Raw genomic sequence first — 22,274 nt, 5'->3', positions numbered from 1 at the left:
GATTTGATAAACCACTTGCCTGTTATCTTGAATGACGTGCTAGGCTTCTTCAAGCTCTTGCCAAACCCGATCGGAAGAAGAGTAAAAACATCCTTGCCACCAATACATTTCTTCAAAACCATTCTCTGTTAATCTTTTAAAGAATGAATACTCGATAGATTCGACAAAACGGTTGAAATCAATGTCAGCACAAGACTCCTCGCTGCGTGCCGCCATTGTTGTTTGAATCAAACACTCACTTCGGCGCTCCTGATTGGTTCATCATTTTTTGCTCCCTGGAAGGAGTTTGGATTGCCCTCGAGTCCAGACCCTTGTGTGGAGCTCAGCGAAACGCCTCTGGTGGAGCATGGCGGAACTACAAGGGTCTGGCGAGAGTCAGGCTAATTTAACGCAACAGGGTTGACCTAAAGTGCTTTACAAATTATAAAACAACAACACCATATATATACAACCCTCCATTTATATGTTCTTCACTGCTCATGTGCAGAGGAAAAGCCAGGAGCAGGAGGCTGAGGTGCCTCTACCCTCCAAAGCCGAGGGCGTGCGGCCTAAGATGAAGCTGGTCTCCCAGGACACCCTGGAGTCGTCCAGCCTGAGCCAGACTCCGTCCGTGTCCAGTGAAGGCACACTGTCCCCGGGGGTCAGAGGTGAGAGTCGAACGCCACGCACAACAACTAACAGCATCAGATATGGGCCTGTAAAAAACTCTTGTGCGATGCTTGTAGATCATAGTTCAACAATGATGAAAAGGTTATGGTTATGGTTATGGTTATGGCTATTAGATTTGGGAGATGCTTTTGTCCAAATGTTAATGAACAAAATAGAACAAGTTCTAGAAAATTAACCATAGGGATCAACAGAAGGCCACACGGCTTGCCATACATCAGCCGTGTTTGTTTATTATGTGGACGTGACCGAGTGTCCATTTTTCCCCGGATGTCGTCCTCCCCCCACAGCCCCAGAGTCCGAGGGGGACACGGTGACCTCTCCGACCACGGAGACGGTGGAGGGGGACAAGGTGCAGGGGGAGAAGACAGCGCGCCTGCCCCTGCAGGAGCACGTGTTTGCCGAGTGCTCCAGAGAGAGGATCCTGGGCCTGCTAGCCGCCATGCTGCCCCCAGCCAAACAGGTAGAGTACAGTAGGCCGCCATGCTGCCCCCAGCCAAACAGGTAGAGTACAGTAGGCCGCCATGCTGCCCCCAGCCAAACAGGTAGAGTACAGTAGGCCGCCATGCTGCCCCCAGCCAAACAGGTAGAGTAGAGTACAGTAGGCCCCCATGCTGCCCCCAGCCAAACAGGTAGAGTACAGTAGGCCCCCATGCTGCCCCCAGCCAAACAGGTACAGTAGGCCCCCAGGTCAACACGCAGCACAGCCAACACACTGGCCTGGGTCAGTTAAGGGTTAGAGCTGGTGTAGAGATGCTCACAGACACGTGTGAGAAGTTTAAAGTTGTACTGGTTTTGGTTTCTTTGGAATATGTAGAACAATGTTTCACTGAAGAATAAAACATCTTCCTCTCCCTCTTCTCTTCTTCTCTCCTTCTGCCTCTTCCTCCTCTTCGTCGTCTTCAATTTACTCTTCACTCTCTTTGTCTGTCTCCTCCTCTTTCTTCCCCTCCTCCTCCCCTCATCCTCCTCCTCTTCCTCCTCTTCCTCCTCCCCTTCCTCTTCCTCTTCTTTCTCTTCATCTTCCTCCTCTTGCTCTTCTCTTCCTCTCTTCATCTCCTCTCCTCCTCTCCTCTTCCTCCTCCTCCTCCTCTTCCTCCTCCCCCCCTCCAGGGCAGCAGCGTGTCCCTGAGCAGCCTGAGTGCCATCCTGCCGCTGCTCTTCCGCGGCGTCATCTCCAACGCCGGCTGCCTGAACGAGACCTACCACCTGACGCTGGGCCTGCTGGGCCAGCTGCTGCTGCGCATCGCGCCCCAGGAGACCGACGCCGCCGTCACCGAGGCCCTGGCCGACAAGTACGAGCTGCTCAGCCTGGCCGACGGGGCGGCGGGGGCCGGGGCGGGCGGCGTCGTGAACACGCCCGGGTGGAAGACCACGCAGCTGCTCTTCAGCCTGGGCGCCGTGTGCCTGGACAGGTGAGACTGGGAACACACACCCACACACACACACACACGCACACACACACGTACACATATACACTAACAAAGACACACATGTACACATATACACTAACAAAGACACACTTGTACACATATACACAAACAAAGACACATATACACTAGCACAGACACACATGTACGGTACACATATGCACAAACACAGACACACATGTATACATATACAAGAACACAGATACACATGTACGCTTATACACTAACACCAACACACATGTACACATATACTATACACTAACACCAACACACATGTACACATATACTATACACTAACACCGACACACACACAATTTGTACAAGATAAGTGTCAAGACCTAATTCGTGGACTTGTGACATAACCATGAGAGGGTAAGATTAGTACAGATTCCTTAAATTTCAATTTCAAATTCAAACTTTTGACACTGAAGTTTACCGTTTTCCACTAAGGAAGGTTTAATTCAGGCACTTGCAGATGTGTGATGGTGTGTGTTGGTGTCTGTGTCCCCTGCAGTCGTATCGGTCTGGACTGGGCGTGCACAGTGGCCGACATCCTGCGCAACCTGAACGTGTGTCCGCAGTGGTCAGGCGTGCTGGCCGGCTTCACTGACCACTGCATCCAGCAGCTCCCTCAGCAGCTCAAACGCACCAACCTCTTCACCCTGCTGGTGCTCGTGGGCTTCCCCGAGGTACGGCGCAAACCCTCTCACCTCTCTCTCTGTCTCCCTCTCTCTCTTTACCCCTGCCTCTCTCTCTGTCTGTCTCTCTCTACCCCACCGACCTCTCTGTCTCTGTCTCTGTCTCTGTCTCTCTCTCTCTCTCTCTCTCTCTCTCTCTCTCTCTCTCTCTCTCTCTCTTTACCCCCAACCTCTCAAATTCAAATTCAAATTCAAATTCAAATGAGCTTTATTGGCATGACTTACAGTAGAAGAGTAGTATTGCCAAAGCCATCATACAGTGCAAACAGATGCAATATCTGTTTTGAAGGTAACACACAAGCATCAAAAACAAAATGGAATACATTTATAATAATTAAAAATATATGGTCTTGAATAGAAATATCTACTCAGAAATAAGTTAAACATATGTATCTAGATTATCTTTGGTTAAAAAAGGAAACTTATAGCTTTCAGCTTTAAAGTATTCTAAAATTAAAGGAAACTTATAGATTTCAGTTGATTACCCCCAACCTCTCTGTCTCTATCTTTCTTTCTCTCTCTCTCTGTCTCTCTCTCTCTGTTTCTCTCTCTCTCTCTCTCTCTCTCTCTCAAATTCAAATTCAAATACAAATTCAAAAGAGCTTTATTAGCATGACTGTTTGGGCACATTGTTGCCAAAGCCAGTGTTACAGATAGCACAGTAGAATCACAAGGGTACAGAACGCACCAACATACAAAACATCAAGACACATAATTACATGAATCAAAAATCTCTCTGTCTCTACCTGCTCCTCCAGGCTACATTTGGCTCAGTGCTGCAGCATGAAGGCAAATAGACCTCATGGGTGGGACTGACTGTGGATCATGCTCTCATCATGTGGTGTCTATGTGCTCACAAACATCCTTGAGTAAATGTGTACCAATGGAGTGTACTTTCACAGGATGTCTTTTAAACTAAAGAGGTGTTTTTGTTTGAAATTCCAGAATATTTATGAATGTATAAATATTTTAGTGATTTCACATCAACAACATTCACTCATTGCTGGCGCAGAAGGCCACTTTTATTTGTATCCTACAGCTCTAGGGGTGTTGAGTGTTTTTGTATTGGTGGTATTATTTCTTATTTAATATTTAATGTGGTTTCCTTCTGCCGTGGTGATGACAGGTTCTGTGTATGGGAACTCAGTCAGTGTTCATTGACAACGCCAACGAGCAGCACAACATGATCTTGCTGAAGCACTTCACCGAGAAGAACCGGGCAGCCGTGGTCGACGTGAAGACCCGCAAGAGGAGAACAGGTGAGCGGAGAGAATGCCGAGCGATCAGCAAAAACAAAACTCGCGTTCAAGTAGGATGCGGCCATTTTTATATCCATGTGTATCCCTACATGTCCACATCCCGACCCTCCATCTCTCTTACTGTGTACAAATGGAGGATTCTAGCCATGATAATGTAGCACGCTCCTGTAGCCATATTTCCAGAGCTGGCCGTGTAGAAGTCCTTAGACTTCAGGGAAGCTAACATACCATCCATGATCCATCTCAAGGCAAAACTATTAAAAGATTAATATGCATAATATGCATTAGATGATGTCCATGCTTGTACTCGTAATGTCTAACATCTGTTCTTCCTTTTGCCGTTTTAACCCCTCCATTTCTCCGTTGCTGTTGTTCTTCCTCTCATAGTGAAGGACTACCAGCTCGTCCAACAGCACGACAGCAGCAGGAGGGACTCGTACAGCGAGGGTCCCGTCCCGAGCCCCACCTCCACGCACCTGTCCCGCTACCTGCAGAACTTCATCAGCATCATCAGCCACCTGCTGCAGAGCGGAGTGGACAGCAGCGCCGCCGACGCCGTGGAGGCCACCTGGGTCCTCTCGCTGGCCCTCAAGGGCCTCTACAACACACTCAAGGTGACCGCACACACACACACACACACTCACACACACACACACCCACACACACACACACACACACCATGCATACTACGTGCACACACACACACACACACACCACAAACACATAGGCAGGTCAAATAAAATATCTGGGTCCTCTCCCTGGCCCTCAAGGGCCTTTACAACACACTCAACACCACAAACACACAGACACAGTAGGTGTGTTCAAATATGGTCTAAAAAAGTCTAAAACTTTTAATGCTTTGATGAAACCATAGATGAATGCCCTTGATATGTGCTGTGTGCTCTTTTCCATTAAGCATGACGTTTTGAACCATGGTACTATGATGGCCATAGACATAGACAGACCTTAGACTCTTCTGATCTGCTTGCAGTAAATAGCCTGTAGTGAGCCCTAAAGCATGTTTCCTCTACCCCCCTCCCCCTCCCCCCCATCCCTCCCGTCCCCCTTGCAGAAGCACGGCGTGGCGCAGGCCCAGGAGGCCATCCAGAGCTCAGGCCTGACCCAGCTGCTGGTGCGCAAGTGCAGCAAGGGCACGGGATTCAGCAAGATGTGGCTTCTCCGCGACCTGGAGATCCTGTCCATCATGCTCTACTCGTCCAAGCGCGAGATCCACTCCATGGCCGAGGACACGGACGCCGAGGCCGACCGCGAGGAGGACGACGACGACGAGGAAGGGGAGGACGAGGGCGAGGTGACGGGCCGGGGCGGCGAGAAGGGCCACGACTCGGACCACTCCAGCTGCTGCGCTGACGAGAACGAGCCCGGCCGGCCGGACCCGCTGGAGGGACTGGACGAGGAGACCAAAATCTGCTTCCAGGTATGGAGAGTGTGTCATCTGCTGAAGCGACTGTTTGAATATCATTTTGAGTGATAAAGAAAACATTTATTTTTTCTCCTGATGAGACTACGGACTACTTAAAAAAGAAAATATGTATTTGAAAAAAGAAAATATCTTTCTTGTCATAGCTGGATTAGTCACACAAGACAACACCACTGACTACTGATAATGCCAGGCATGTGAAAGGAATCAGCACTATAATTGAGAGAGACTTCATTGCAATCTATAGAATACCATGACCTTCTAGAGGATTTGTAAAGTTCTAAAGGACAAAGTCTAGTCTCAAAACACTTTTTTTGTGGCCGCCAAAATCGTTTCATGTTGTGTCCCGTGTTGTTTCTCTGCAGATTACCCATGATGCCTTGAACGCGCCCCTGCACATTCTGAGGGCCATGTACGAGCTGCAGATGAAGAGGACGGACTCGTTCTTCCTGGAGGTGCAGAAAAGGTGTGTGTCATACTCAAATGTTTTGATATTAATCCTTCAGTATGTTATTTTATGACTATGTTCTCTTATGACTATGTTAACCTCTGTTGTATCAACTCACCATAATGTCACCAAAAAAACATAAAGAAAGCATTTTAAAGGCACTACCTGTATTTCTAATGCAACAGGTTGTACTATTACCTTTAATCATGTTTTACTTTCATCGGGGATCCTATAAACAATGAACAATAAACAATCTGTTTTGCCAAGTCCGAAGTTTGTTTCATGACATTGCTCTCTTTGTCGTCTCCATAAGGCTGCAGTTTCAGACATGAAGCCATTAATCACATGCTCTGTTTGTCTCGTGAAAAGGTTCGATGGAGATCGGATCAAAACCGACGAGGCCATCCGCACTCTGGCCCAGAAGTGGCAGCCCACTAAAAACCCCCGCTCTTCGGTCGCCACCAAGGCCGTGGACACGGACATGGTCGTTGTGCCGTGCGTGGTGAGTGGCTCGTCGTGACCGTGCTTTACAAAAGGAACTTAATTTGGAACAAAAACTGTTCAAAAAAACTGTACAAAAAGTTTTGTTTTTGCTGCACCTGATCTGGTCCATACAGTATACAAAATAGTCAATACTTTGCACTGTACTTTGTCCTGTAATTGTAATGTACCCACAACTGTACCATACTCTAACTGTAAGAAGGCTACAATCTAAGTACTGTATACTATATACCACAACATAATTGCAATGTGTAATACAATCACAACAAAGTCACAAAGTAATGAAGAAACAACCACAACATAATAACTGTTATGTTGTGATAGTGATTGCAAGTAACTGTGATTGCAAGAGCATTGCAGTTTTAACAATGTAATAACGCTACCACAACATTAGTGTGAATATACCTATTCCACAGCTGTGGTTGTAAGCGCTGTAAACGTGTGTCCTCTGTGTCCAGTCCAAGCCGAGCCGGTGCGAGAAGGCGACGGAGGAGAGCAACATGGTGACGCAGAAGCTCATCACCAACACGGAGAGCGACCTGCAGCTGAGCTACGCCAAGCAGCGGCGCACCAAGAGCTCGGCGCTGCTGCACAAGGAGCTGGACGCGCGCAGCAACAAGGCCGTGCGCCAGTACCTGGTCAAGGTCAACGAGGCCATCGCCATCCTGTACGCGCGCCACGTGCTGGCCTCGCTGCTGGCCGACTGGCCCGACGGCGCCCCCATCAGCGAGGAGGACCTGGAGCTGAGCGGCGCCTCGCACCTCGCCTACATCCTGGACATGCTCATGCAGCTGGAGGAGCGGCCGCTCTGGGAGAGGGTGTGTGTGTGTGTGTGTGTGTTGGCCAATGGGGTACCTTGCTGTGGAGTGAGGAAACACACCGGGTCACACCAGGTCTGCCACTGAAGCGTTCTATTTGCGTCGCCAACATTTTTTAAAAAGTTTTAGAAGACTGGTCTAATTTTTTCGAAAGTATGTGCAGCTATCACATCTGGTGCAGCCAGTTCCATGGAGGATGGTTGAAGCTAATGGTTGCACCAGATGCTCTGCGAACGGAACGTTTCAGTCACGTGCCTGGTGTAGCTGCGGCTCTGAGTCTCACTTCCCAACACTTTAAGGAATGACGCGTTTGGTGTCAGACTCTAACACTCAGGGTTGCAGCCAGTTTGAGTCTGTTACAATTAACAACAAAAACTGTTGCAACAGATATTCATTCTCTCTCTCTCTCTCTCTTTCTTTCTTTCTTCTCTCTTTCTTTATTTTTTCTGTCTTTATTTCTCTCTCTCTCTCTCTCTCATATTGCACCCCTCTTTGTACTGATTGGCTTTTGCTCTGATTGCTCTCAGATCCTACAGAAGGTGTTGAAGGGCTGCAGCCAGAGCATGCTGGGTAGTCTGTCGCTGACCGGCTGCCAGTTCATGGAGGAGCCCGGCATGGCCGTGCAGATGCGCGAGTCCAAGCACCCCTACGACAACGACACCAACTTCCAGGTACGTCTGGAGGACCGGGCGCCTCGCGCATGGAAGAAATTCACATATATATAAATGTATATATACGGTATATAAAAAGATATAGCAATGTCGACTGTGCAATCTCCTCTGAAACCTGTTTGTGTTCACCCCCACTGCAAACAAGGACAAGACAAAAAAACATGTAAAGCACAACTCTTGTTGCTTGCCATTGAAGTCACATCCACACGTTGAGCCTGTGGCCACTATTTATTTATTTGATTTATTTTGTTTGTTGGTGTTCCCATGGTAAGTCATGTCCATTTGCTCCTCTGCTGTGTGTGACCAGGACAAGGTGCACATCCCCGGGGCCATCTACCTGTCGGTCAAGTTTGACCCGCGCTGCCACACGGAGGAGGGCTGCGACGAGCTGCTGATGGCCAGCAGCGCCGACTTCCTGCAGGACATGCACAACTTCAGCGGCTCCCACCAGAAGTGGACCGACTTCGAGATCCCAGGTGAGGCCCCGCTGGACTGTGCTGTGCTGTGCTGTGCTGTGCAGGACTGTGCAGGACTGTGCAGGACTGTGCAGGACTATGCAGGACTGTGCAGGACTGTGCTGGACTGTGCAGAACTGTGCAGGACTGTGCTGGACTGTGCTGGGCTTTGCTGGACTGTGCTGGACTTGACTTGACTGTGCTGGACTGTGACTGTTGCATCCGTATCTGTTGGCCGTCTTTGTTTGTTTTCAGTTGTCAAGTATCAGACCGGCTTTTGTTTCAAAGTAGACACAACTGATATCACACAAACAGAGAAATGCCCAGTGAGGCTCTAATGGACTGGACTTGACTGGACCAGACTGGACTTGATTGGACTGTTCTCTTCTGTTGGACAGAGGAAGTGAGGTCATATCTCCGCAACACGTTTGTGTATCAAAACCAAACTTGGTACATGGTCTCGGGACCCCGTTGTGAGGAATCACAAGAATGACTGGACTTGACTGGACTTGACCTGACCTCGACTGTTGCGGTCTTGTGTGTTGGCTGTTTGTTTTCAGTTGGCAAGCTATCAAACAGGCTTTTGTCTGGAAGCAGACACAACTGATATCACACAAAGAGTTGTGTTTGCGTTTGGGGTGTGCTGTGTTTGGCAAGAGTTGTCTTCTATGCTTGACTGTTGTGTGTTTTGTGGGTAGAGCAGTGTGTGTGTGTGTGTGTGTGTGTGTGTGTGTGTGTGTGTGTGTGTGTGTGTGTGTGTGTGTGTGTGTGTGTGTGTGTGTGTGTGTGTGTGTGTGTGTGTGTGTGTGTGTGTGTGTGTGTGTGTGTGTGTGTGTGTGTGTGTGTGTGTGTGTGTGTGTGTGTGTGTGTGTGTGTGTGTGTGTGTGTGTGTGTGTGTGTGTGTGTGTGTGTGTGTGTGTGTGTGTGTGTGTGTAACTGACGTGTTCCTGACCTTTTCCTCCAGGGGACACTCTCCACTACAGGTTCGTCTCTGACATGAGTAACACTGAATGGGGCTACAAGTTCACTGTGACCGGGGGCCATCGAGGACGCTTCCAAACAGGTCTTTTTCTCCTTCTTTTCTTTGTGTTCTGTTCTTTTCTTTTCTTTTTGTTCTTTTCTTTTCTATTTGTTCTTTGTCTTTTTGTCCTTTTGTCTCCCCTCTATTATCGGGTCCCCTTTCATTTTTCTTGTCTTGTTTTGCTGTTTGCAAGTATGCTTGCCTGATTTCTCAAGGCCTTCTGTGAACGAGGAAAATAAGAATGTCACAGGTTGAGTGATAACGAACGCATATTATTCAGCGAGGACCTCGCTCTCTCTCCCCTCATAGTTTCCTGTCTCGCTGGAGGCGTGAACATTTATGATTGATCACCGCAGTTAGCCGGAGTGGCTCGGCACCTGCGATTTCGTCACCTGTGGTGGTGTCATTTTTAATTGGAGGAATAATTGTCCCCCTTCCCCCGCCCCCCCTTCCTCCTGTGGCCTCAAAAACAAAAACAAATAACTCCCCAAGACCCACACAAACATGCCCCAATGTCCCAGCACACTTAGTCGCTTTAAGATGGCAGACACTCATCACTGTTCTCATTCACACCATAGATAGATAGATAGATAGATAGATAGATAGATGGATAAGCTATTGATCTCCAAGGGGATATTCAAGGATCATAGCTAATGGTGTCAAATCTCCTTCTGTATGTGTTGCGCTATAAATGGCTGACTGCTCACCTCAGGGCTGTGGGTCCCACTGTTGAACTCAAACAGGCCTTAAGTGGCCATTCACTCACATATCTCTGCTACACTGTAAGGCATAGCTGTAGTGAAACACAAGCTCATCAACTATGCTGATGAGTACTACACACACTCAACGCCCTAGGACGTGTGTGTGTGTGTGTGTGTGTGTGTGTGTGTGTGTGTGTGTGTGTGTGTGTGTGTGTGTGTGTGTGTGTGTGTGTGTGTGTGTGTGTGTGTGTGTGTGTGTGAGTGTGAGTGTGAGTGTGAGTGTGAGTGTGAGTGTGAGTGTGAGTGTGAGTGTGAGTGTGAGTGTGAGTGTGAGTGTGAGTGTGAGTGTGAGTGTGAGTGTGAGTGTGAGTGTGAGTGTGTCTCTGGTCTCTGAGGCATCTCTGCCCCTTGTGTCCGCCAGGCTTTGAGATCCTGAAGCAGATGCTGGCGGACGAGAAGGCTCTGGTGCACCTGCCGCTGGCCGACATCTGGGAGTGGCAGGTGGGCGTGGCCTGTCGGCAGACGGGGAACCAGCGGCTCAAGGCCATCCACCTGCTGCTACGCCTGCTGCAGTGCCCCACACAGTGGTGAGCAGCCCTCCACCCCTCTCTCTCTCTGTCCACCTCTCTCTCTCTCTTTCTCTCTCTCTCTCTCTGTATATATAAGGCCATCCACCTGCTGCTACGCCTGCTACAGTGCCCCACACAGTGGTGAGCAGCCCTCCACCTCTCTCTCTCTCCACCTCTTTTTCTCTCTTGTTCTCTCTCACGCTTGTTCTCTCTCCATCTCTCTTGTTCTCTCTCTCCCCATCTCTCCCTGTCTCTCGCACGCCATCCCTCGCTCTATATCCCTCACACACACACTATCTGTATCTACAGTATCTCCCTCTCTCTCTCTCTCTCTCTCTCTCTCTCTCTCTCTCTCTCTCTGTTACCCACTGTTGGGAGCTGATTCCAGCTGCAGCTCTTTTGACGGGTCCTTCCTGTCCTCTCTGCTTTGACCAAACGTTCCATCTCGGGGACAATGTGGCCGAACAGACACACACACACACACACACACACACACACACACACACACACACACACACACACACACACACGCACGTTCTGCCCACAGCCACTAGAGTGTGGAGCGCTAGCCGTCTGACTGCCTCCTGAGGCCAGCGCAGTCAAGGCCCAGTCTGGCTCCACTTAGGAGGTCAAACTCACACTCACCCATTTAACACACACACACACACACACACACTCTTACCCATGTAATACACACCCTCACACCCTCACACACTCACACACTCACACTTATCCCTGTATGTAACTACACCACATGACATGATGGCTGAGGTCTTTTATAGGGTTAATACTGGTGTCTCCAAGATGATTGGTTTGGCTCTTGCAAAACACACACACACACACACACGCAGCATGAAGTGTGTTGGCATTTTCTTGCCTTAGTAACACACTTTATGTAAGTTTTCGACGGCAGTTACGACGGGTTAGATGTTAGCGTTTGATACTGCTTCAGGGCAGCTTCCTCCATTGTCTCCACATCCACTCACTCATTCACACACCCACACACACACATACCTACACACACCCACATACACTCACACTCAAAAAGTAGACCTTGCCTGTTCTGCAAGTTGCTTTGGGCAGGCCCATCTGCTAAAGAGATAACATTTAGAATGTGTTGGGATGCTGGTGCCTCCAGTGTTGTTCTTCGCTATGCGTCACTTTTTGGGCTCCGCATGGCTGCCTGTGTGCTCTCCCCCACCTGTGGGTCCCACCGGGGAAATCCCACACACCCGCCGTGGCCATTCACTCACGTATCTCTGCTACACAGCAGGGCAGAGCTGTGGGTAAACACAGGCTCATCAACTATGCTGATGAGTACCACACATACGCAGTCCCCTAGTGACAAGCGTGTGTGCGTGTGTGTGCGCGCAAGCATCCGTGTGTGTGTGTGTGCACTCGCGTATGTATGTATGTGTGTGTGTGTGTGTATGTGTGTGCGCGTGTGTGTTTGTGTGAGCAATGCATTGCTACTGATTTACACAACATTTGCATAAAGCTCCATCTAGAGGCTTCTTCCCTTGATTGTTGCCATGGAGACGGGACTGCAGGCCTCCGCGGCGGTTTGCATATTTTCCGAGTCCCCCGTGCCTGGCCAGCGCTCGCCGCTCACACCAGCGCCAGTGGAGCACTGGGATAATGGATTGGGCTTGACCAGGGGGAGAGTAGAAAACACACTTGTGTTTAACGTATTAGCATCGAGGATCGCCCCCCTCTCTCTCCACACACACACACACACACACACACACACACATACACAGACAGACACACACACACATAGGCACAATAATTAGTTGTTAAATTATTCAGTGCAGGAAATGAAAACCCAGTTTCCTCCAATTTTCTAAAATGTGTCCTTTTGTCCATGTGTGTTTCTCTCTCTCCCTCTCTCTCTCTCTCTCTCTCTCTCTTCATCTCTCTCTCTCTCTCTCTCTCTCTCTCTCTCTCCATCTCTCTCTCTCTCCCTCTCCATCTCTCTCTCTCTCCCTCTCCATCTCTCTCTCTCTCTCTCTCTCTCTCTCTCTCTCTCTCCCTCCCTCTCTCTCTCCATCTCTCTCTCTCTCTCTCTCCATCTCTCTCTCTCTCTCTCTCTCTCTCTCTCTCCATCTCTCTCTCTCAGGGCCTGTGACCTGACGCTGCTGCGTCCGCTCTTCCTGCTCTTCTCCTCCATGGAGAGCACGGCCAGTCGGGACCCCACCAGCGTCAACGTGCTGCTGCCGCTCCACCGCGCCCTCACCGAACTCTTCTTCATCGCCGAGGCCAAAGCTGTGGTGAGCCATGACCCCCCCTCTATAACCCCCCCCCCCACCCCCCATCTGTGACCCCTCATGACCCTTAGTCCACCCTCACTCTTCTTCATGACCCTTACTCCAGCCTCACTCTTCTTCATCGCCGAGGCCAAAGCTGTGGTGAGCCATAACCCCCCTCTATAACCCCCCCCCACCCCCCACCCCCAGCTGTCACCCCTCATGACCCTTAGTCACCTCCAGCCTCACTCTTCTTCATCGCCGAGGCCAAAGCTGTGGTGAGCCATGACCGCTTCCCCCAGCAGTGAACTCTCATGATCTTCAGTGACCCCTCATGGTCTTTAGTCACCTCCAGCCTTATGGAGAGTTGTACCGATTAATCATGCCAATTGTTGTCATTTTTTAAAAAAGATAATCAGCATCGGGCGATGTTGAAATATACTAAGCCGATTAACAGGCAGCTGCACCTGCGGACATTCATTTCAATTTCAATTTAATTTCACTTGTAGAGCGCCAAAACATTACTTGTGTCTGGTGGCGCTTTACAGAGTGTTAAACATTCGGAGAAGCCCCTCGTCCCAGAACATCCCAGTGTTGTTGTCGCTGTGGAACATGTGTGCCGCACGCTGCTCCTTACGTCAATTAAATTACCGGCCGACTCCAGACAGAACCGTTGGAAGAGTGCAACAATGCTGGTCCTGTGAGAAATCAGAGCGCTTAAAGTGGAACTATGCAGGTGTGGAGATTTCTTCGCTGTTTTCGCTTTCGCTTGTTTTACGCTTGCAGGTTTCTCTGCAGAGCTTCCCCTACAGTGTTAGCGCGTACATTTTACACTCCTCAATCAGTCAATCACTCAATCCTCAATCACTGGCCCAGTGGCACAAACTTGCAAGTGTGTTTTTTTCCATTCACAGGCGCTAGGGGGAAGCGAGACAGCCATCATTCAACCCGAAATAAGTCAAATAACCCTTCCAATGACTCCGAAGCTAAAAAGACTTGCGTAGTTCACCTTTAAATTTTTATCATCTTATCCTTTATCATCCAAATTGAGGGGAAAAACAGCCAAATGTCGGCCATTGGCATCAGCCATAGAAAAACCCATATTGGTCGACCTCTAATTTCAGGTCACTGCGCAAACTACAAGATGGAGTTAAACTAGGCCAAGAGCTTGAAGGCCCTTGAGTTATAGGGCCTGTCTCAGTCTCCACTATAACATCAGCATTTAAAGCTCTCAGGCCCTGTGTCCATGATTTATGATAGATCGATATAATTTATATTATAGCAGCTTCGAACATCTCTGATAACTTCAGGTAAAGAGATGACCCCTGCTTTAAGCTCAACAACACTCATGGCCTCCAGTCAGTTTGCCCAGATGGATGAACAGCACCGCACGGTCACTTGCAAGTCCCTGCAGATGATGGAGAATACAAGATGGAGGTTGGATAGGTTAGGAAGGCGGAGTTATAGGGCGCCCATCAGGATGTTACTGATGAGCACTGTGTGTGTTGGCAAAAGAGATGAGTGATGTCTTAGAAGAGGATACAGCACCCTGTCTGCAGTGAAGCCTTTGTCTGTGTGTGTGTGTGTGTGTGTGTGTGTGTGTGTGTGTGTGTGTGTGTGTGTGTGTGTGTGTGTGTGTGTGTGTGTGTGTGTGTGTGTGTGTGTGTGTGTGTGTGTGTGTGTGTGTGTGTGTGTGTGTGTGTGTACATTCTGGCTATATAATGTGAGGGCGGTGTCAGATAGTGGTATTTGATCAATGGCTGAGATGTAGCAAGATGGTTTTATCGGAGTTTGTTTATTTGTTTGTGTGTGTCTGTGTAATGCTTGTGTCTGTGTGTTCGTGTGTGTGTGTGTGTGTGTGTGTGTGTGTCTGGGTGAGGCCCAGGCGTGTGGCGATGGTGGTCAGTGACGGAGCGCTGTAATGGCGTTGCCCACCTGTCCTCCCCGCTGCACACGAGACGCTGATCTGAGGCCAGCCATCTGGGCCCCTCCGGCGGTCTGAGGCCACGCTGAGAGCCATGTGACCCTCCACATCCAATAACTCACTCTCAGGCGTCCCGATCGCAGAGCGCGTAAAAAAACGGTTTTAGAAGACTGGTTGTTTTTGCACGCCGCCATCACATCTGGTCGTGGTCAGTTCCATTGATTACAGCGGAAGCTAAAGCTGCATTTCATACAACTCGGAAGTCCGATATTTCCTAGTTGGAATCTCCCAATTTCATTCCAGACCCACTCGGGGGGTCAAGAATTCCGACCTCCTACAGGGACAAAAGTGCAATGGAACGCCATTTGTAGTCAGAGTTCCCACTTCTGAACTCGGGGTAAGTCGATCTACCCCACCTTCAAGGTTGGAATTGAAGTTCGACCTCCGACATCCGAGTTGTCTGGAATGCAGCGTAATTGTTTCAGCAGGCGCTTTGTGAGCGGAACGCGTACAATTACGTGCCAGGTGTAGCCTACCTGTCAGAGTCCACCAGTCAGGAGGGAAGCCATATCCGCAACACACACTCACCTCACAAGCCTGGTTTTTTCCCTTATAAGTGTTTTATGAGCTCCAGCGTTGAAACCAAAGAACTTCTCCTTCTATGGCTTTGGTTGGTACATTTGGTTATCTTCCCTCCTGTGTGTGCTATGCTAATCAGAGGATGTTGTCATCGTCCTCCCTGAGTGGGAGAGGCTGTGATTCGTGTGATGACCACCAGAGGGCAGAGATGGACCTGATCAGCTGCAGCGCTCTGCACGGCTAACAGTGGGGTGGACGGCTTGCTCTGCACCAGTGCAGCATCCACGTCATGTGTACATCTCCAAAGCTGATCACATAGCCACACAATTATGTACTTCATACGCAGGGCATATGGAAAAGTATATGATATGTAGAAGCCCTCTAATCTCACACACACACAATACACACTGTCTCACTCCTCATTTGGGCGGCAAGGTAGCGTCCCGCTCCCGCCATATCATTGCAGTAACAGAGTAGTTGAGCCACTGCGCTGCGGGCCCTTGACAGGCGGCAGTTGCAGAACAGGAAAGGTTGTAAAACGGCCTCGCTGGCTTCCTGAAGATATTCGCTGGTGCTCTCCCTGTGTCTGCTCAACTGCTCACCCTCTACTGCTCTCTCTCTCTCTCTCTCTCTCTCTCTCTCTCTCTCTCTCTCTCTCTCTCTCTCTCTCTCTCTCTCTCTCTCTCTCTCTCTCTCCCTCGCTCTCTCTATCTCAGACACACACACACCCACACACACACACACACACTCTCACACACACACTCACACATACAAGCACACACTAAAACAAACACGCTTGACTGTCATTGTCAAGTGAGTCAGCTTTTTTTATGTCTATTTTTGCCAATTAACTTAAAACTGTCTCAATACTTTCATCTGGAGTGAGTCAGCCTCCGAGTGTTTGTTGCCTCTGAAGAAAGGGCCTGTCAGGCAGCTCCCGTAAAGAGAGAGAGAGAGAGAGAGAGAAGAAACTAACCACTGAGCCATTGAACTGGCAGCCATTCCAAATGTGCCTGGTGATGAAACAGTCAAGTCCTCTCCAAACAATTTGGCTCTCAGCGCACCGTCCGGTAATGCGCACGCAAGAAAAAGAGCAGAAGTCTGCAAAGTTAAACATTTTAAACTCTTTGTTTGGACTTCACCGTGCCCCGCACCTCTCGGACATCACGGCACAGGGGCCTTTAGCTTCACCAGGGTTGCCTCCCTCAAGCATTTCCTCTCACCTTGTCCAAACAAACCCCTCTACACACACACACACTCTCTCTCTCTCACACACACACGCACACACACACACATACACATACGAGACTACCATAGCAGGCCATTTCCATGTCATTTACAACCTCCCCCGGTCGCATGCATGGGGCGAAAGTTATCTGTCTGCGTTTTTATAAATACTGCAAACACAAGCTTACTGTAGACGCAGGTAATGCACTCTCCCGATGTACCAAACACCCTGACAGTGGACCGGCAGTGTAAACAGTCGGACGGACGGGCCAAGTGCGGCGGCTGCTTTGCATCACGGGGGCCGTTTCCAACAGGACGTTATCTGTCTAAATAGCCCCGCTTGCCTCTTTGGCTGACCGGCGGCGTGCTATTTGAGTCCCGGCGGCGAGGGCTTACCTCTACCCTCCCAACTCCGTCTCGCGGATTACGTAATCCGTGGGTTCCGCAGCGTGCCGCCAATCCCTTTCCGATTGCTTTTAATCCCGGGGTCACGAATTAACTGATGTGATTAAGATAGAAAGACGCCCAGAATGCGTGAAGGTCTTTTCTTCCCTCAAGGGGAACTTGGAACGGGGGGTGGGTGGGGGGGGTGAAAATGCTGCTTTTGTGAAAATGCCCTGTTATTGGGTTATGAATTGAAAATAGTGCACAAAACCAAAAAAAAAGGCATCGGAATGGCATTTACTGTTGATGAGAGATGGCTGCCCGGGCGTACTTCCACACTAGTTTCAGTGTACTTGGCGGCAGTCCGTAAATTAGATTGAGTGTGCGCCCGGGTCGCGCTAGCACTCGCATTAGAATTTGTCAGCGCGGTTTTATGTGCGTCTCAAGGTCTTGTTTGTCATTGATGATGGTGTTGGTGTGCTTGTCTGTGGCGCGCTGCCAGCACTGAGCACCAAGTCCTCTGCTCTCCTCTGTCCCCTCTGCAGGAACAAGGCATCCTGCAGGAGTACCTCCTGGCCCTCACCACCACCGAGAAGCTCCTCAACCACACCGCTCAGGTAATGCGCACTCTCTGTGTGTGTGTGTGTGTGTGTGTGTGTGTGTGTGTGTGTGTGTGTGTGTGTGTGTGTGTGTGTGTGTGTGTGTGTGTGTGTGTGTGTGTGTGTGTGTGTGTGTGTGTGTGTGTGTGTGTGTGTGTGTGTGTGTGTGTGTGTGTGTGTGTGTGTATATACTGTATTCTCTCTGTACAGTATGTTTGTATGTATGCAAACAGGAGGGTATGTGTGTGCGTGCGTGTGTATATGCAGACATGAGTGTGTGTATGTGTGCATGTGCAAGTGGCCATGTGTATCTCACGGGTCTAACGGTGTTACACACTAGAATGCAGTGAAGCTCTGAGGTGTGGCTGGCAGATATGTGAAAGTCCGGCTTCAGAAAGTACAAGCCTGCCATGTACTGTATCTACCCAGAGTGGTAGAGAACAAAGTGGCGACACTCCCGTAAGAGACTGTGGAAAAGAATGGCAGCGCTTTCCCATGCCAGTTTCCGGGTTATAGGAGATTTGGAACTTCAAACAGCCAATCTTTTGGTCAGTAGTCAATGAGTTAATTGATTACACTCTCGAGCATCCAGAAATACATCCCACTCTCCAGCGATTCAGTCATTCAGCTGGCTGAACTTTTGATCGTGTGGCGGCGACATCAAAGAGTGTCGCAACTCTCTCTGTCTACGGCTCTGGTCCTACCTGTGCGCTTAACACATGTGATTTCACTAATTAGATGATCTAGCTGGCTTAAGAGTTGTGTTAATTAGAATCAGCTGATTAAGTGAATGGTTGGAGCACCAATGTGGCAGGACGTTTACTTTCCGAAGCCAGACTCTGGTAGCCGGTGCTCCATCAGTGCAGTGCAGTGAGTGTCCCCACCTCCTAACTCCCCCTACGTTCTCTCAGTCTGCCTGAGCTGTGAGGGACTCCCAAATACAGTACGCTATCTAGCGCTAGCACGACGGAGGAAATAACAGCTCCTCTTACACAAAACTATTGCAGTTTACAAGGTGTGTGTGTGTGCGTGTGTGTGTGTGTTAGACAGAGAAAGGGAGGGAAGGAGAGAGAGAGAGAGAGAGAGCGCACAGGGCACTTATTGTGCTTATTGTGTTCGCACACTTGTTTTCAGCTAATGCATTTTTCTAATCATCTGCTATTAGCGCGCCTGGCAGACCTAGCCTCGCCTCTGGGCTGATTGACGCTAACAGGCTAGCTGTGAGTGGCCACGCACAGCGACTGTTTTTAATGTCGGACGCCATTTCTGAAGAGGCCTGACGTCCAGACACTACAGCTGAATTACGTGTGGCCAGACCCAAAGGTCTATGGAATAGACATGGCCAGTGTTGCGTTCTAGAGTGGACGTATAGGCTTCCGAGTGACCAGTGTGTCCACTGAGGAGCATCATCAGCGCAGCGTGTTAGCAGCTATTAGTGGCCATTGGATAGAATGAGCTTCATTTCAGCCTCTTGTTTTGTAATGTGCACATGTTGACTGTTCCTGCTTAGTGGTCTGCTCTGTGTGCATCACAGGTCTGTGTAAGGGCCATATGCATGCCTGCGTGTGTGTGCGCATTTGTGTGTGCGTGTGTTTGTGTGTGTGTGTGTGTGTGTGTGTGTGTGTGTGTGTGTGTGTGTGTGTGTGTGTGTGTGTGTGTGTGTGTGTGTGTGTGTGTGTGTGTGTGTGTGTGTGTGTGTGTGCGCTTGTGAGAGAAGTGTGTGTGTATGGAAGGCGTATGTGTGGGTGGGTGGCTGTGAGCAAGCGAGCAGAGTGAGTGCGTTTGAGAGGAGGTGTAAAAGCGTGATGGATGACAGGAGATGCTGTCGCATAATCCAACTCCCCACCACCAGCACCACCAGCACCCCCACTCCCTACCTGCTTTTCTCTCACTTTCTCTACGACCAACTCACTGTTCTCCCACACACACACACTTATTCATCAATCTCTTTTTTTCCCCTCTCTCTCTCTCTTTCTCTCTCTCTCTCTCTCTCTTTCTCTCACTTTCTCTCTCTCCTTCTTTCTCTTTTCCCCTCTCTCTCTCTCTCTCTCTCTCTTTCTCTCGCTTTCTCATTTTAATGTGCAGGCACTGAAGAACATTGCTGCCATCAGCCTGGCTATCAATTACCCCAACAGATCCACCAAGCTCCTCAGCACCTCTCCTTAAAGGGAAGGAGTGAGACACCGAGAGGGGGCACAGACGGAGACGGAGAGGTGGACAAAGCTTCCTGCTCCCGATTGGACACTCGGAGGGATGGGGGGGGGGTCATTTTGGGGGCTAGAGGCACACCAGGGGTCAAGCCCTCCTGATGTCTTCCAGAGAAACCTGCCTGTTAAAGGAACTACTTCCATCGTCTGTCTGACAGGCTGCGAAGTATGAAGGGATGTATTTTTCTATTTCATTCTTGTTATGATTGTTGTTCTCATCACTTTTAGCAACGCCCTCCTGATCACAACAGTTGTTGCCTTAGGTGAAATGCAGTGGATATATCAGTATGACATGTTTTTTTTTTGAGGGGGGGGTGTCCTTTTTCGGTTCACTTTTTGTTTGCTTTTACGAGCTGTATTACTTGAAGTTTTCTTTTTTTATTGTTTTACTTTATTTTAACACACATGTAGTGTGCCAAATTTGCCACATTTACTTCTGGGCGGGTTCTGTTTTTTTGTTTTGTTTTGTTTTAAAAGACAAGCCACCTTAGGTGAGACAATCGATCATCGCGGAAAGCAGGTCACCTTGCTTGCCTCTGCTGTTTTTTTCCTCCTTCTTCTTCTTCTTTTTCTTCTTCCTCACTCTCTCCTTTCTGCTGTGTCTCCTGGCGTACACGGCGACTAAAAATACCCAAATGCAGCGCAGTGCGCTTGGGCCGCTCATCAGTCACGCTGGCCTAAGACTGGTTCTCGGAGCACTCGTGGAAAACACACACACACACACACACACACACACACACACACACACACACACACACACGCATACACGCAAAAACTTCTTTTCATCCTGCCTTTTAACCCATCACTCTCCTTGGACGACTGTTCTTCACCTGCGGAAGCGCTCGTTAAAAAACAAAAAAAATGCATTGTTGACATTGAGCGGAACTTTGTAGTTCTCACAGCATCAGGGTCGACTAGTGGCTAGCAGCTAAAACCCAGTTGGGTTGCGACGTGCCATGCCAACATAACCAGGGGCGTCTAACCTCTGAACGCGTAAAAACGAATGCCATGTCGTGTTCCCGAAACTGACCCGAAAATACCTGTCAGTACAACTCTTTGCGAACATGATAAATGAACAGCGGACATCATAAAACTTTCACAAGTTAACAGTTAGTAGAAGTATAACTATTCAAACAAACGGATAAACAGTCTGTGTGTGGTATGAGCACTGCACAGCCTTCACAGTCTGGCTTCCCGTCGGGTGCACAGCGGCACTCGTCCAGCAGGCTACAGACTCGTGCGCGAGCACATTTGCATGGTATGACGTGCCCTGGTGGGTTTGTGAAATAACCATTTCACTTTTGCATAACATTGCACAGCAACTCGGCCCCTTGCAGGGCCTTGTCTGAGTTTTGTCATTCATAGATCCGAATTTTTATTCAGCTGTGTGTTCCCTGCTCGAGCTGTCCAAACTAAGTGTGTGTGTGTGTGTGTGTGTGTGTGCGCGTGTGCACGCGTGTGCGTTCTTGGTCACTTCAGAGACCACATTGCAGGTCTTAATGTTTGACAAAATGGCAAGAACATCCATTTATTTTATATTTATATATGTTATATATATATATATATATATATATATATATTAAATGCATGGCTGTCATTTTGCAGAGAAACAATATCACTTTACTCATCGCATCGCTCAGTGTCTATCAGCTAAGGGTGGATGAACAGGAATGTAGTCTTCAATTTTGCAATCTCACCGTAGATTGTCTCATGCCAATACCACATTTTCCTCCCTAGACCTTATAATGGTCGTATATAGGAATTAACCAGGACATGTAGAATTTAGATATTTATTTTTTTTCCTTTTTTAATTTGATTTTAGAGGGAGAGAGTGATTTCAATGGAAATATATGCCAAAGAAACTCATTGTCAAAAGCACCCCCATAAAATTAGCTCTTCTACTCCTCTCCATGGCACGACTGTTGTGTATGTATGTGTGTGTGTGTATGTGTGTGTGTGTGCGTGCGCGTGTGTGTGCATGCGTGCAGATATATGAGCAGTTGTGACCTCTGCTTCTCATGTAGGATTCACGATGAGTACTGTATGGAAAGAAGTGAGATGCCGATTTATTGATCTAGAGATCAACCATTGATCTTGTTGATTGATTTAGTTTTTTTATGATTATTATTATTATTATTTAGTTCTAAACACAAATGCTGCGGAGGTGTTCTTGTCTAACAACAGACGTTTAGCCTGGAGAGGAGAGGAGAGGAGAGGAGAGGAGCTCTCGGACATCTTACCCACCTTTTCAGTCAGTCTCTGCCGGTTTTGTTTACACATGGAGCAGCCAGGGCTGTCCACCACGCCACAGGGCCACTGGCTCTGGGCCTGGGCCAACTCAGCACGGCTGCATGGCTAGTTTGGGGCTCTCCCTCCAGTGGGGTTTGTCTCGGCTGCGCCTTAGATATGAACAATATGTGCCTACGATTA

At 48.9% G+C, this 22,274-nt stretch overlaps 1 protein-coding gene across 2 annotated transcripts in view; it reads left to right on the top strand.

Moving 5' to 3' along the window:
- zzef1 (zinc finger, ZZ-type with EF hand domain 1) overlaps positions 1-22,274 on the top strand; it is a 47,383-nt gene that overhangs the window by 24,702 nt on the left and 407 nt on the right. The window contains exons 38-54 of one of the 2 annotated variants that reach the window (XM_062536259.1): positions 488-647; positions 957-1,129; positions 1,780-2,081; positions 2,611-2,785; positions 3,921-4,053; positions 4,441-4,667; positions 5,129-5,491; positions 5,860-5,960; positions 6,312-6,444; positions 6,902-7,261; positions 7,789-7,932; positions 8,240-8,408; positions 9,352-9,450; positions 10,531-10,696; positions 12,798-12,948; positions 17,584-17,655; positions 19,723-22,274. The exon at positions 19,723-22,274 is cut by the window's right edge and continues 407 nt beyond it. In XM_062536259.1, coding sequence (XP_062392243.1) covers positions 488-647; positions 957-1,129; positions 1,780-2,081; positions 2,611-2,785; positions 3,921-4,053; positions 4,441-4,667; positions 5,129-5,491; positions 5,860-5,960; positions 6,312-6,444; positions 6,902-7,261; positions 7,789-7,932; positions 8,240-8,408; positions 9,352-9,450; positions 10,531-10,696; positions 12,798-12,948; positions 17,584-17,655; positions 19,723-19,803 — 3,009 coding nt within the window. In that variant the 3' untranslated portion in view covers positions 19,804-22,274. Of the gene's footprint in view, positions 1-487; positions 648-956; positions 1,130-1,779; positions 2,082-2,610; positions 2,786-3,920; positions 4,054-4,440; positions 4,668-5,125; positions 5,492-5,859; positions 5,961-6,311; positions 6,445-6,901; positions 7,262-7,788; positions 7,933-8,239; positions 8,409-9,351; positions 9,451-10,530; positions 10,697-12,797; positions 12,949-17,583; positions 17,656-19,722 lie in introns of both variants that reach the window. The other variant, XM_062536258.1, reaches the window with a different exon arrangement.

Source organism: Sardina pilchardus, chromosome 5 (assembly GCF_963854185.1).
Source record: "Sardina pilchardus chromosome 5, fSarPil1.1, whole genome shotgun sequence".
Taxonomy (NCBI): Eukaryota; Metazoa; Chordata; class Actinopteri; order Clupeiformes; family Clupeidae; genus Sardina; species Sardina pilchardus.
The sequence above is the reverse complement of the archived record's forward strand: the minus strand, read 5'-3'. Positions and strand labels throughout refer to the sequence as shown.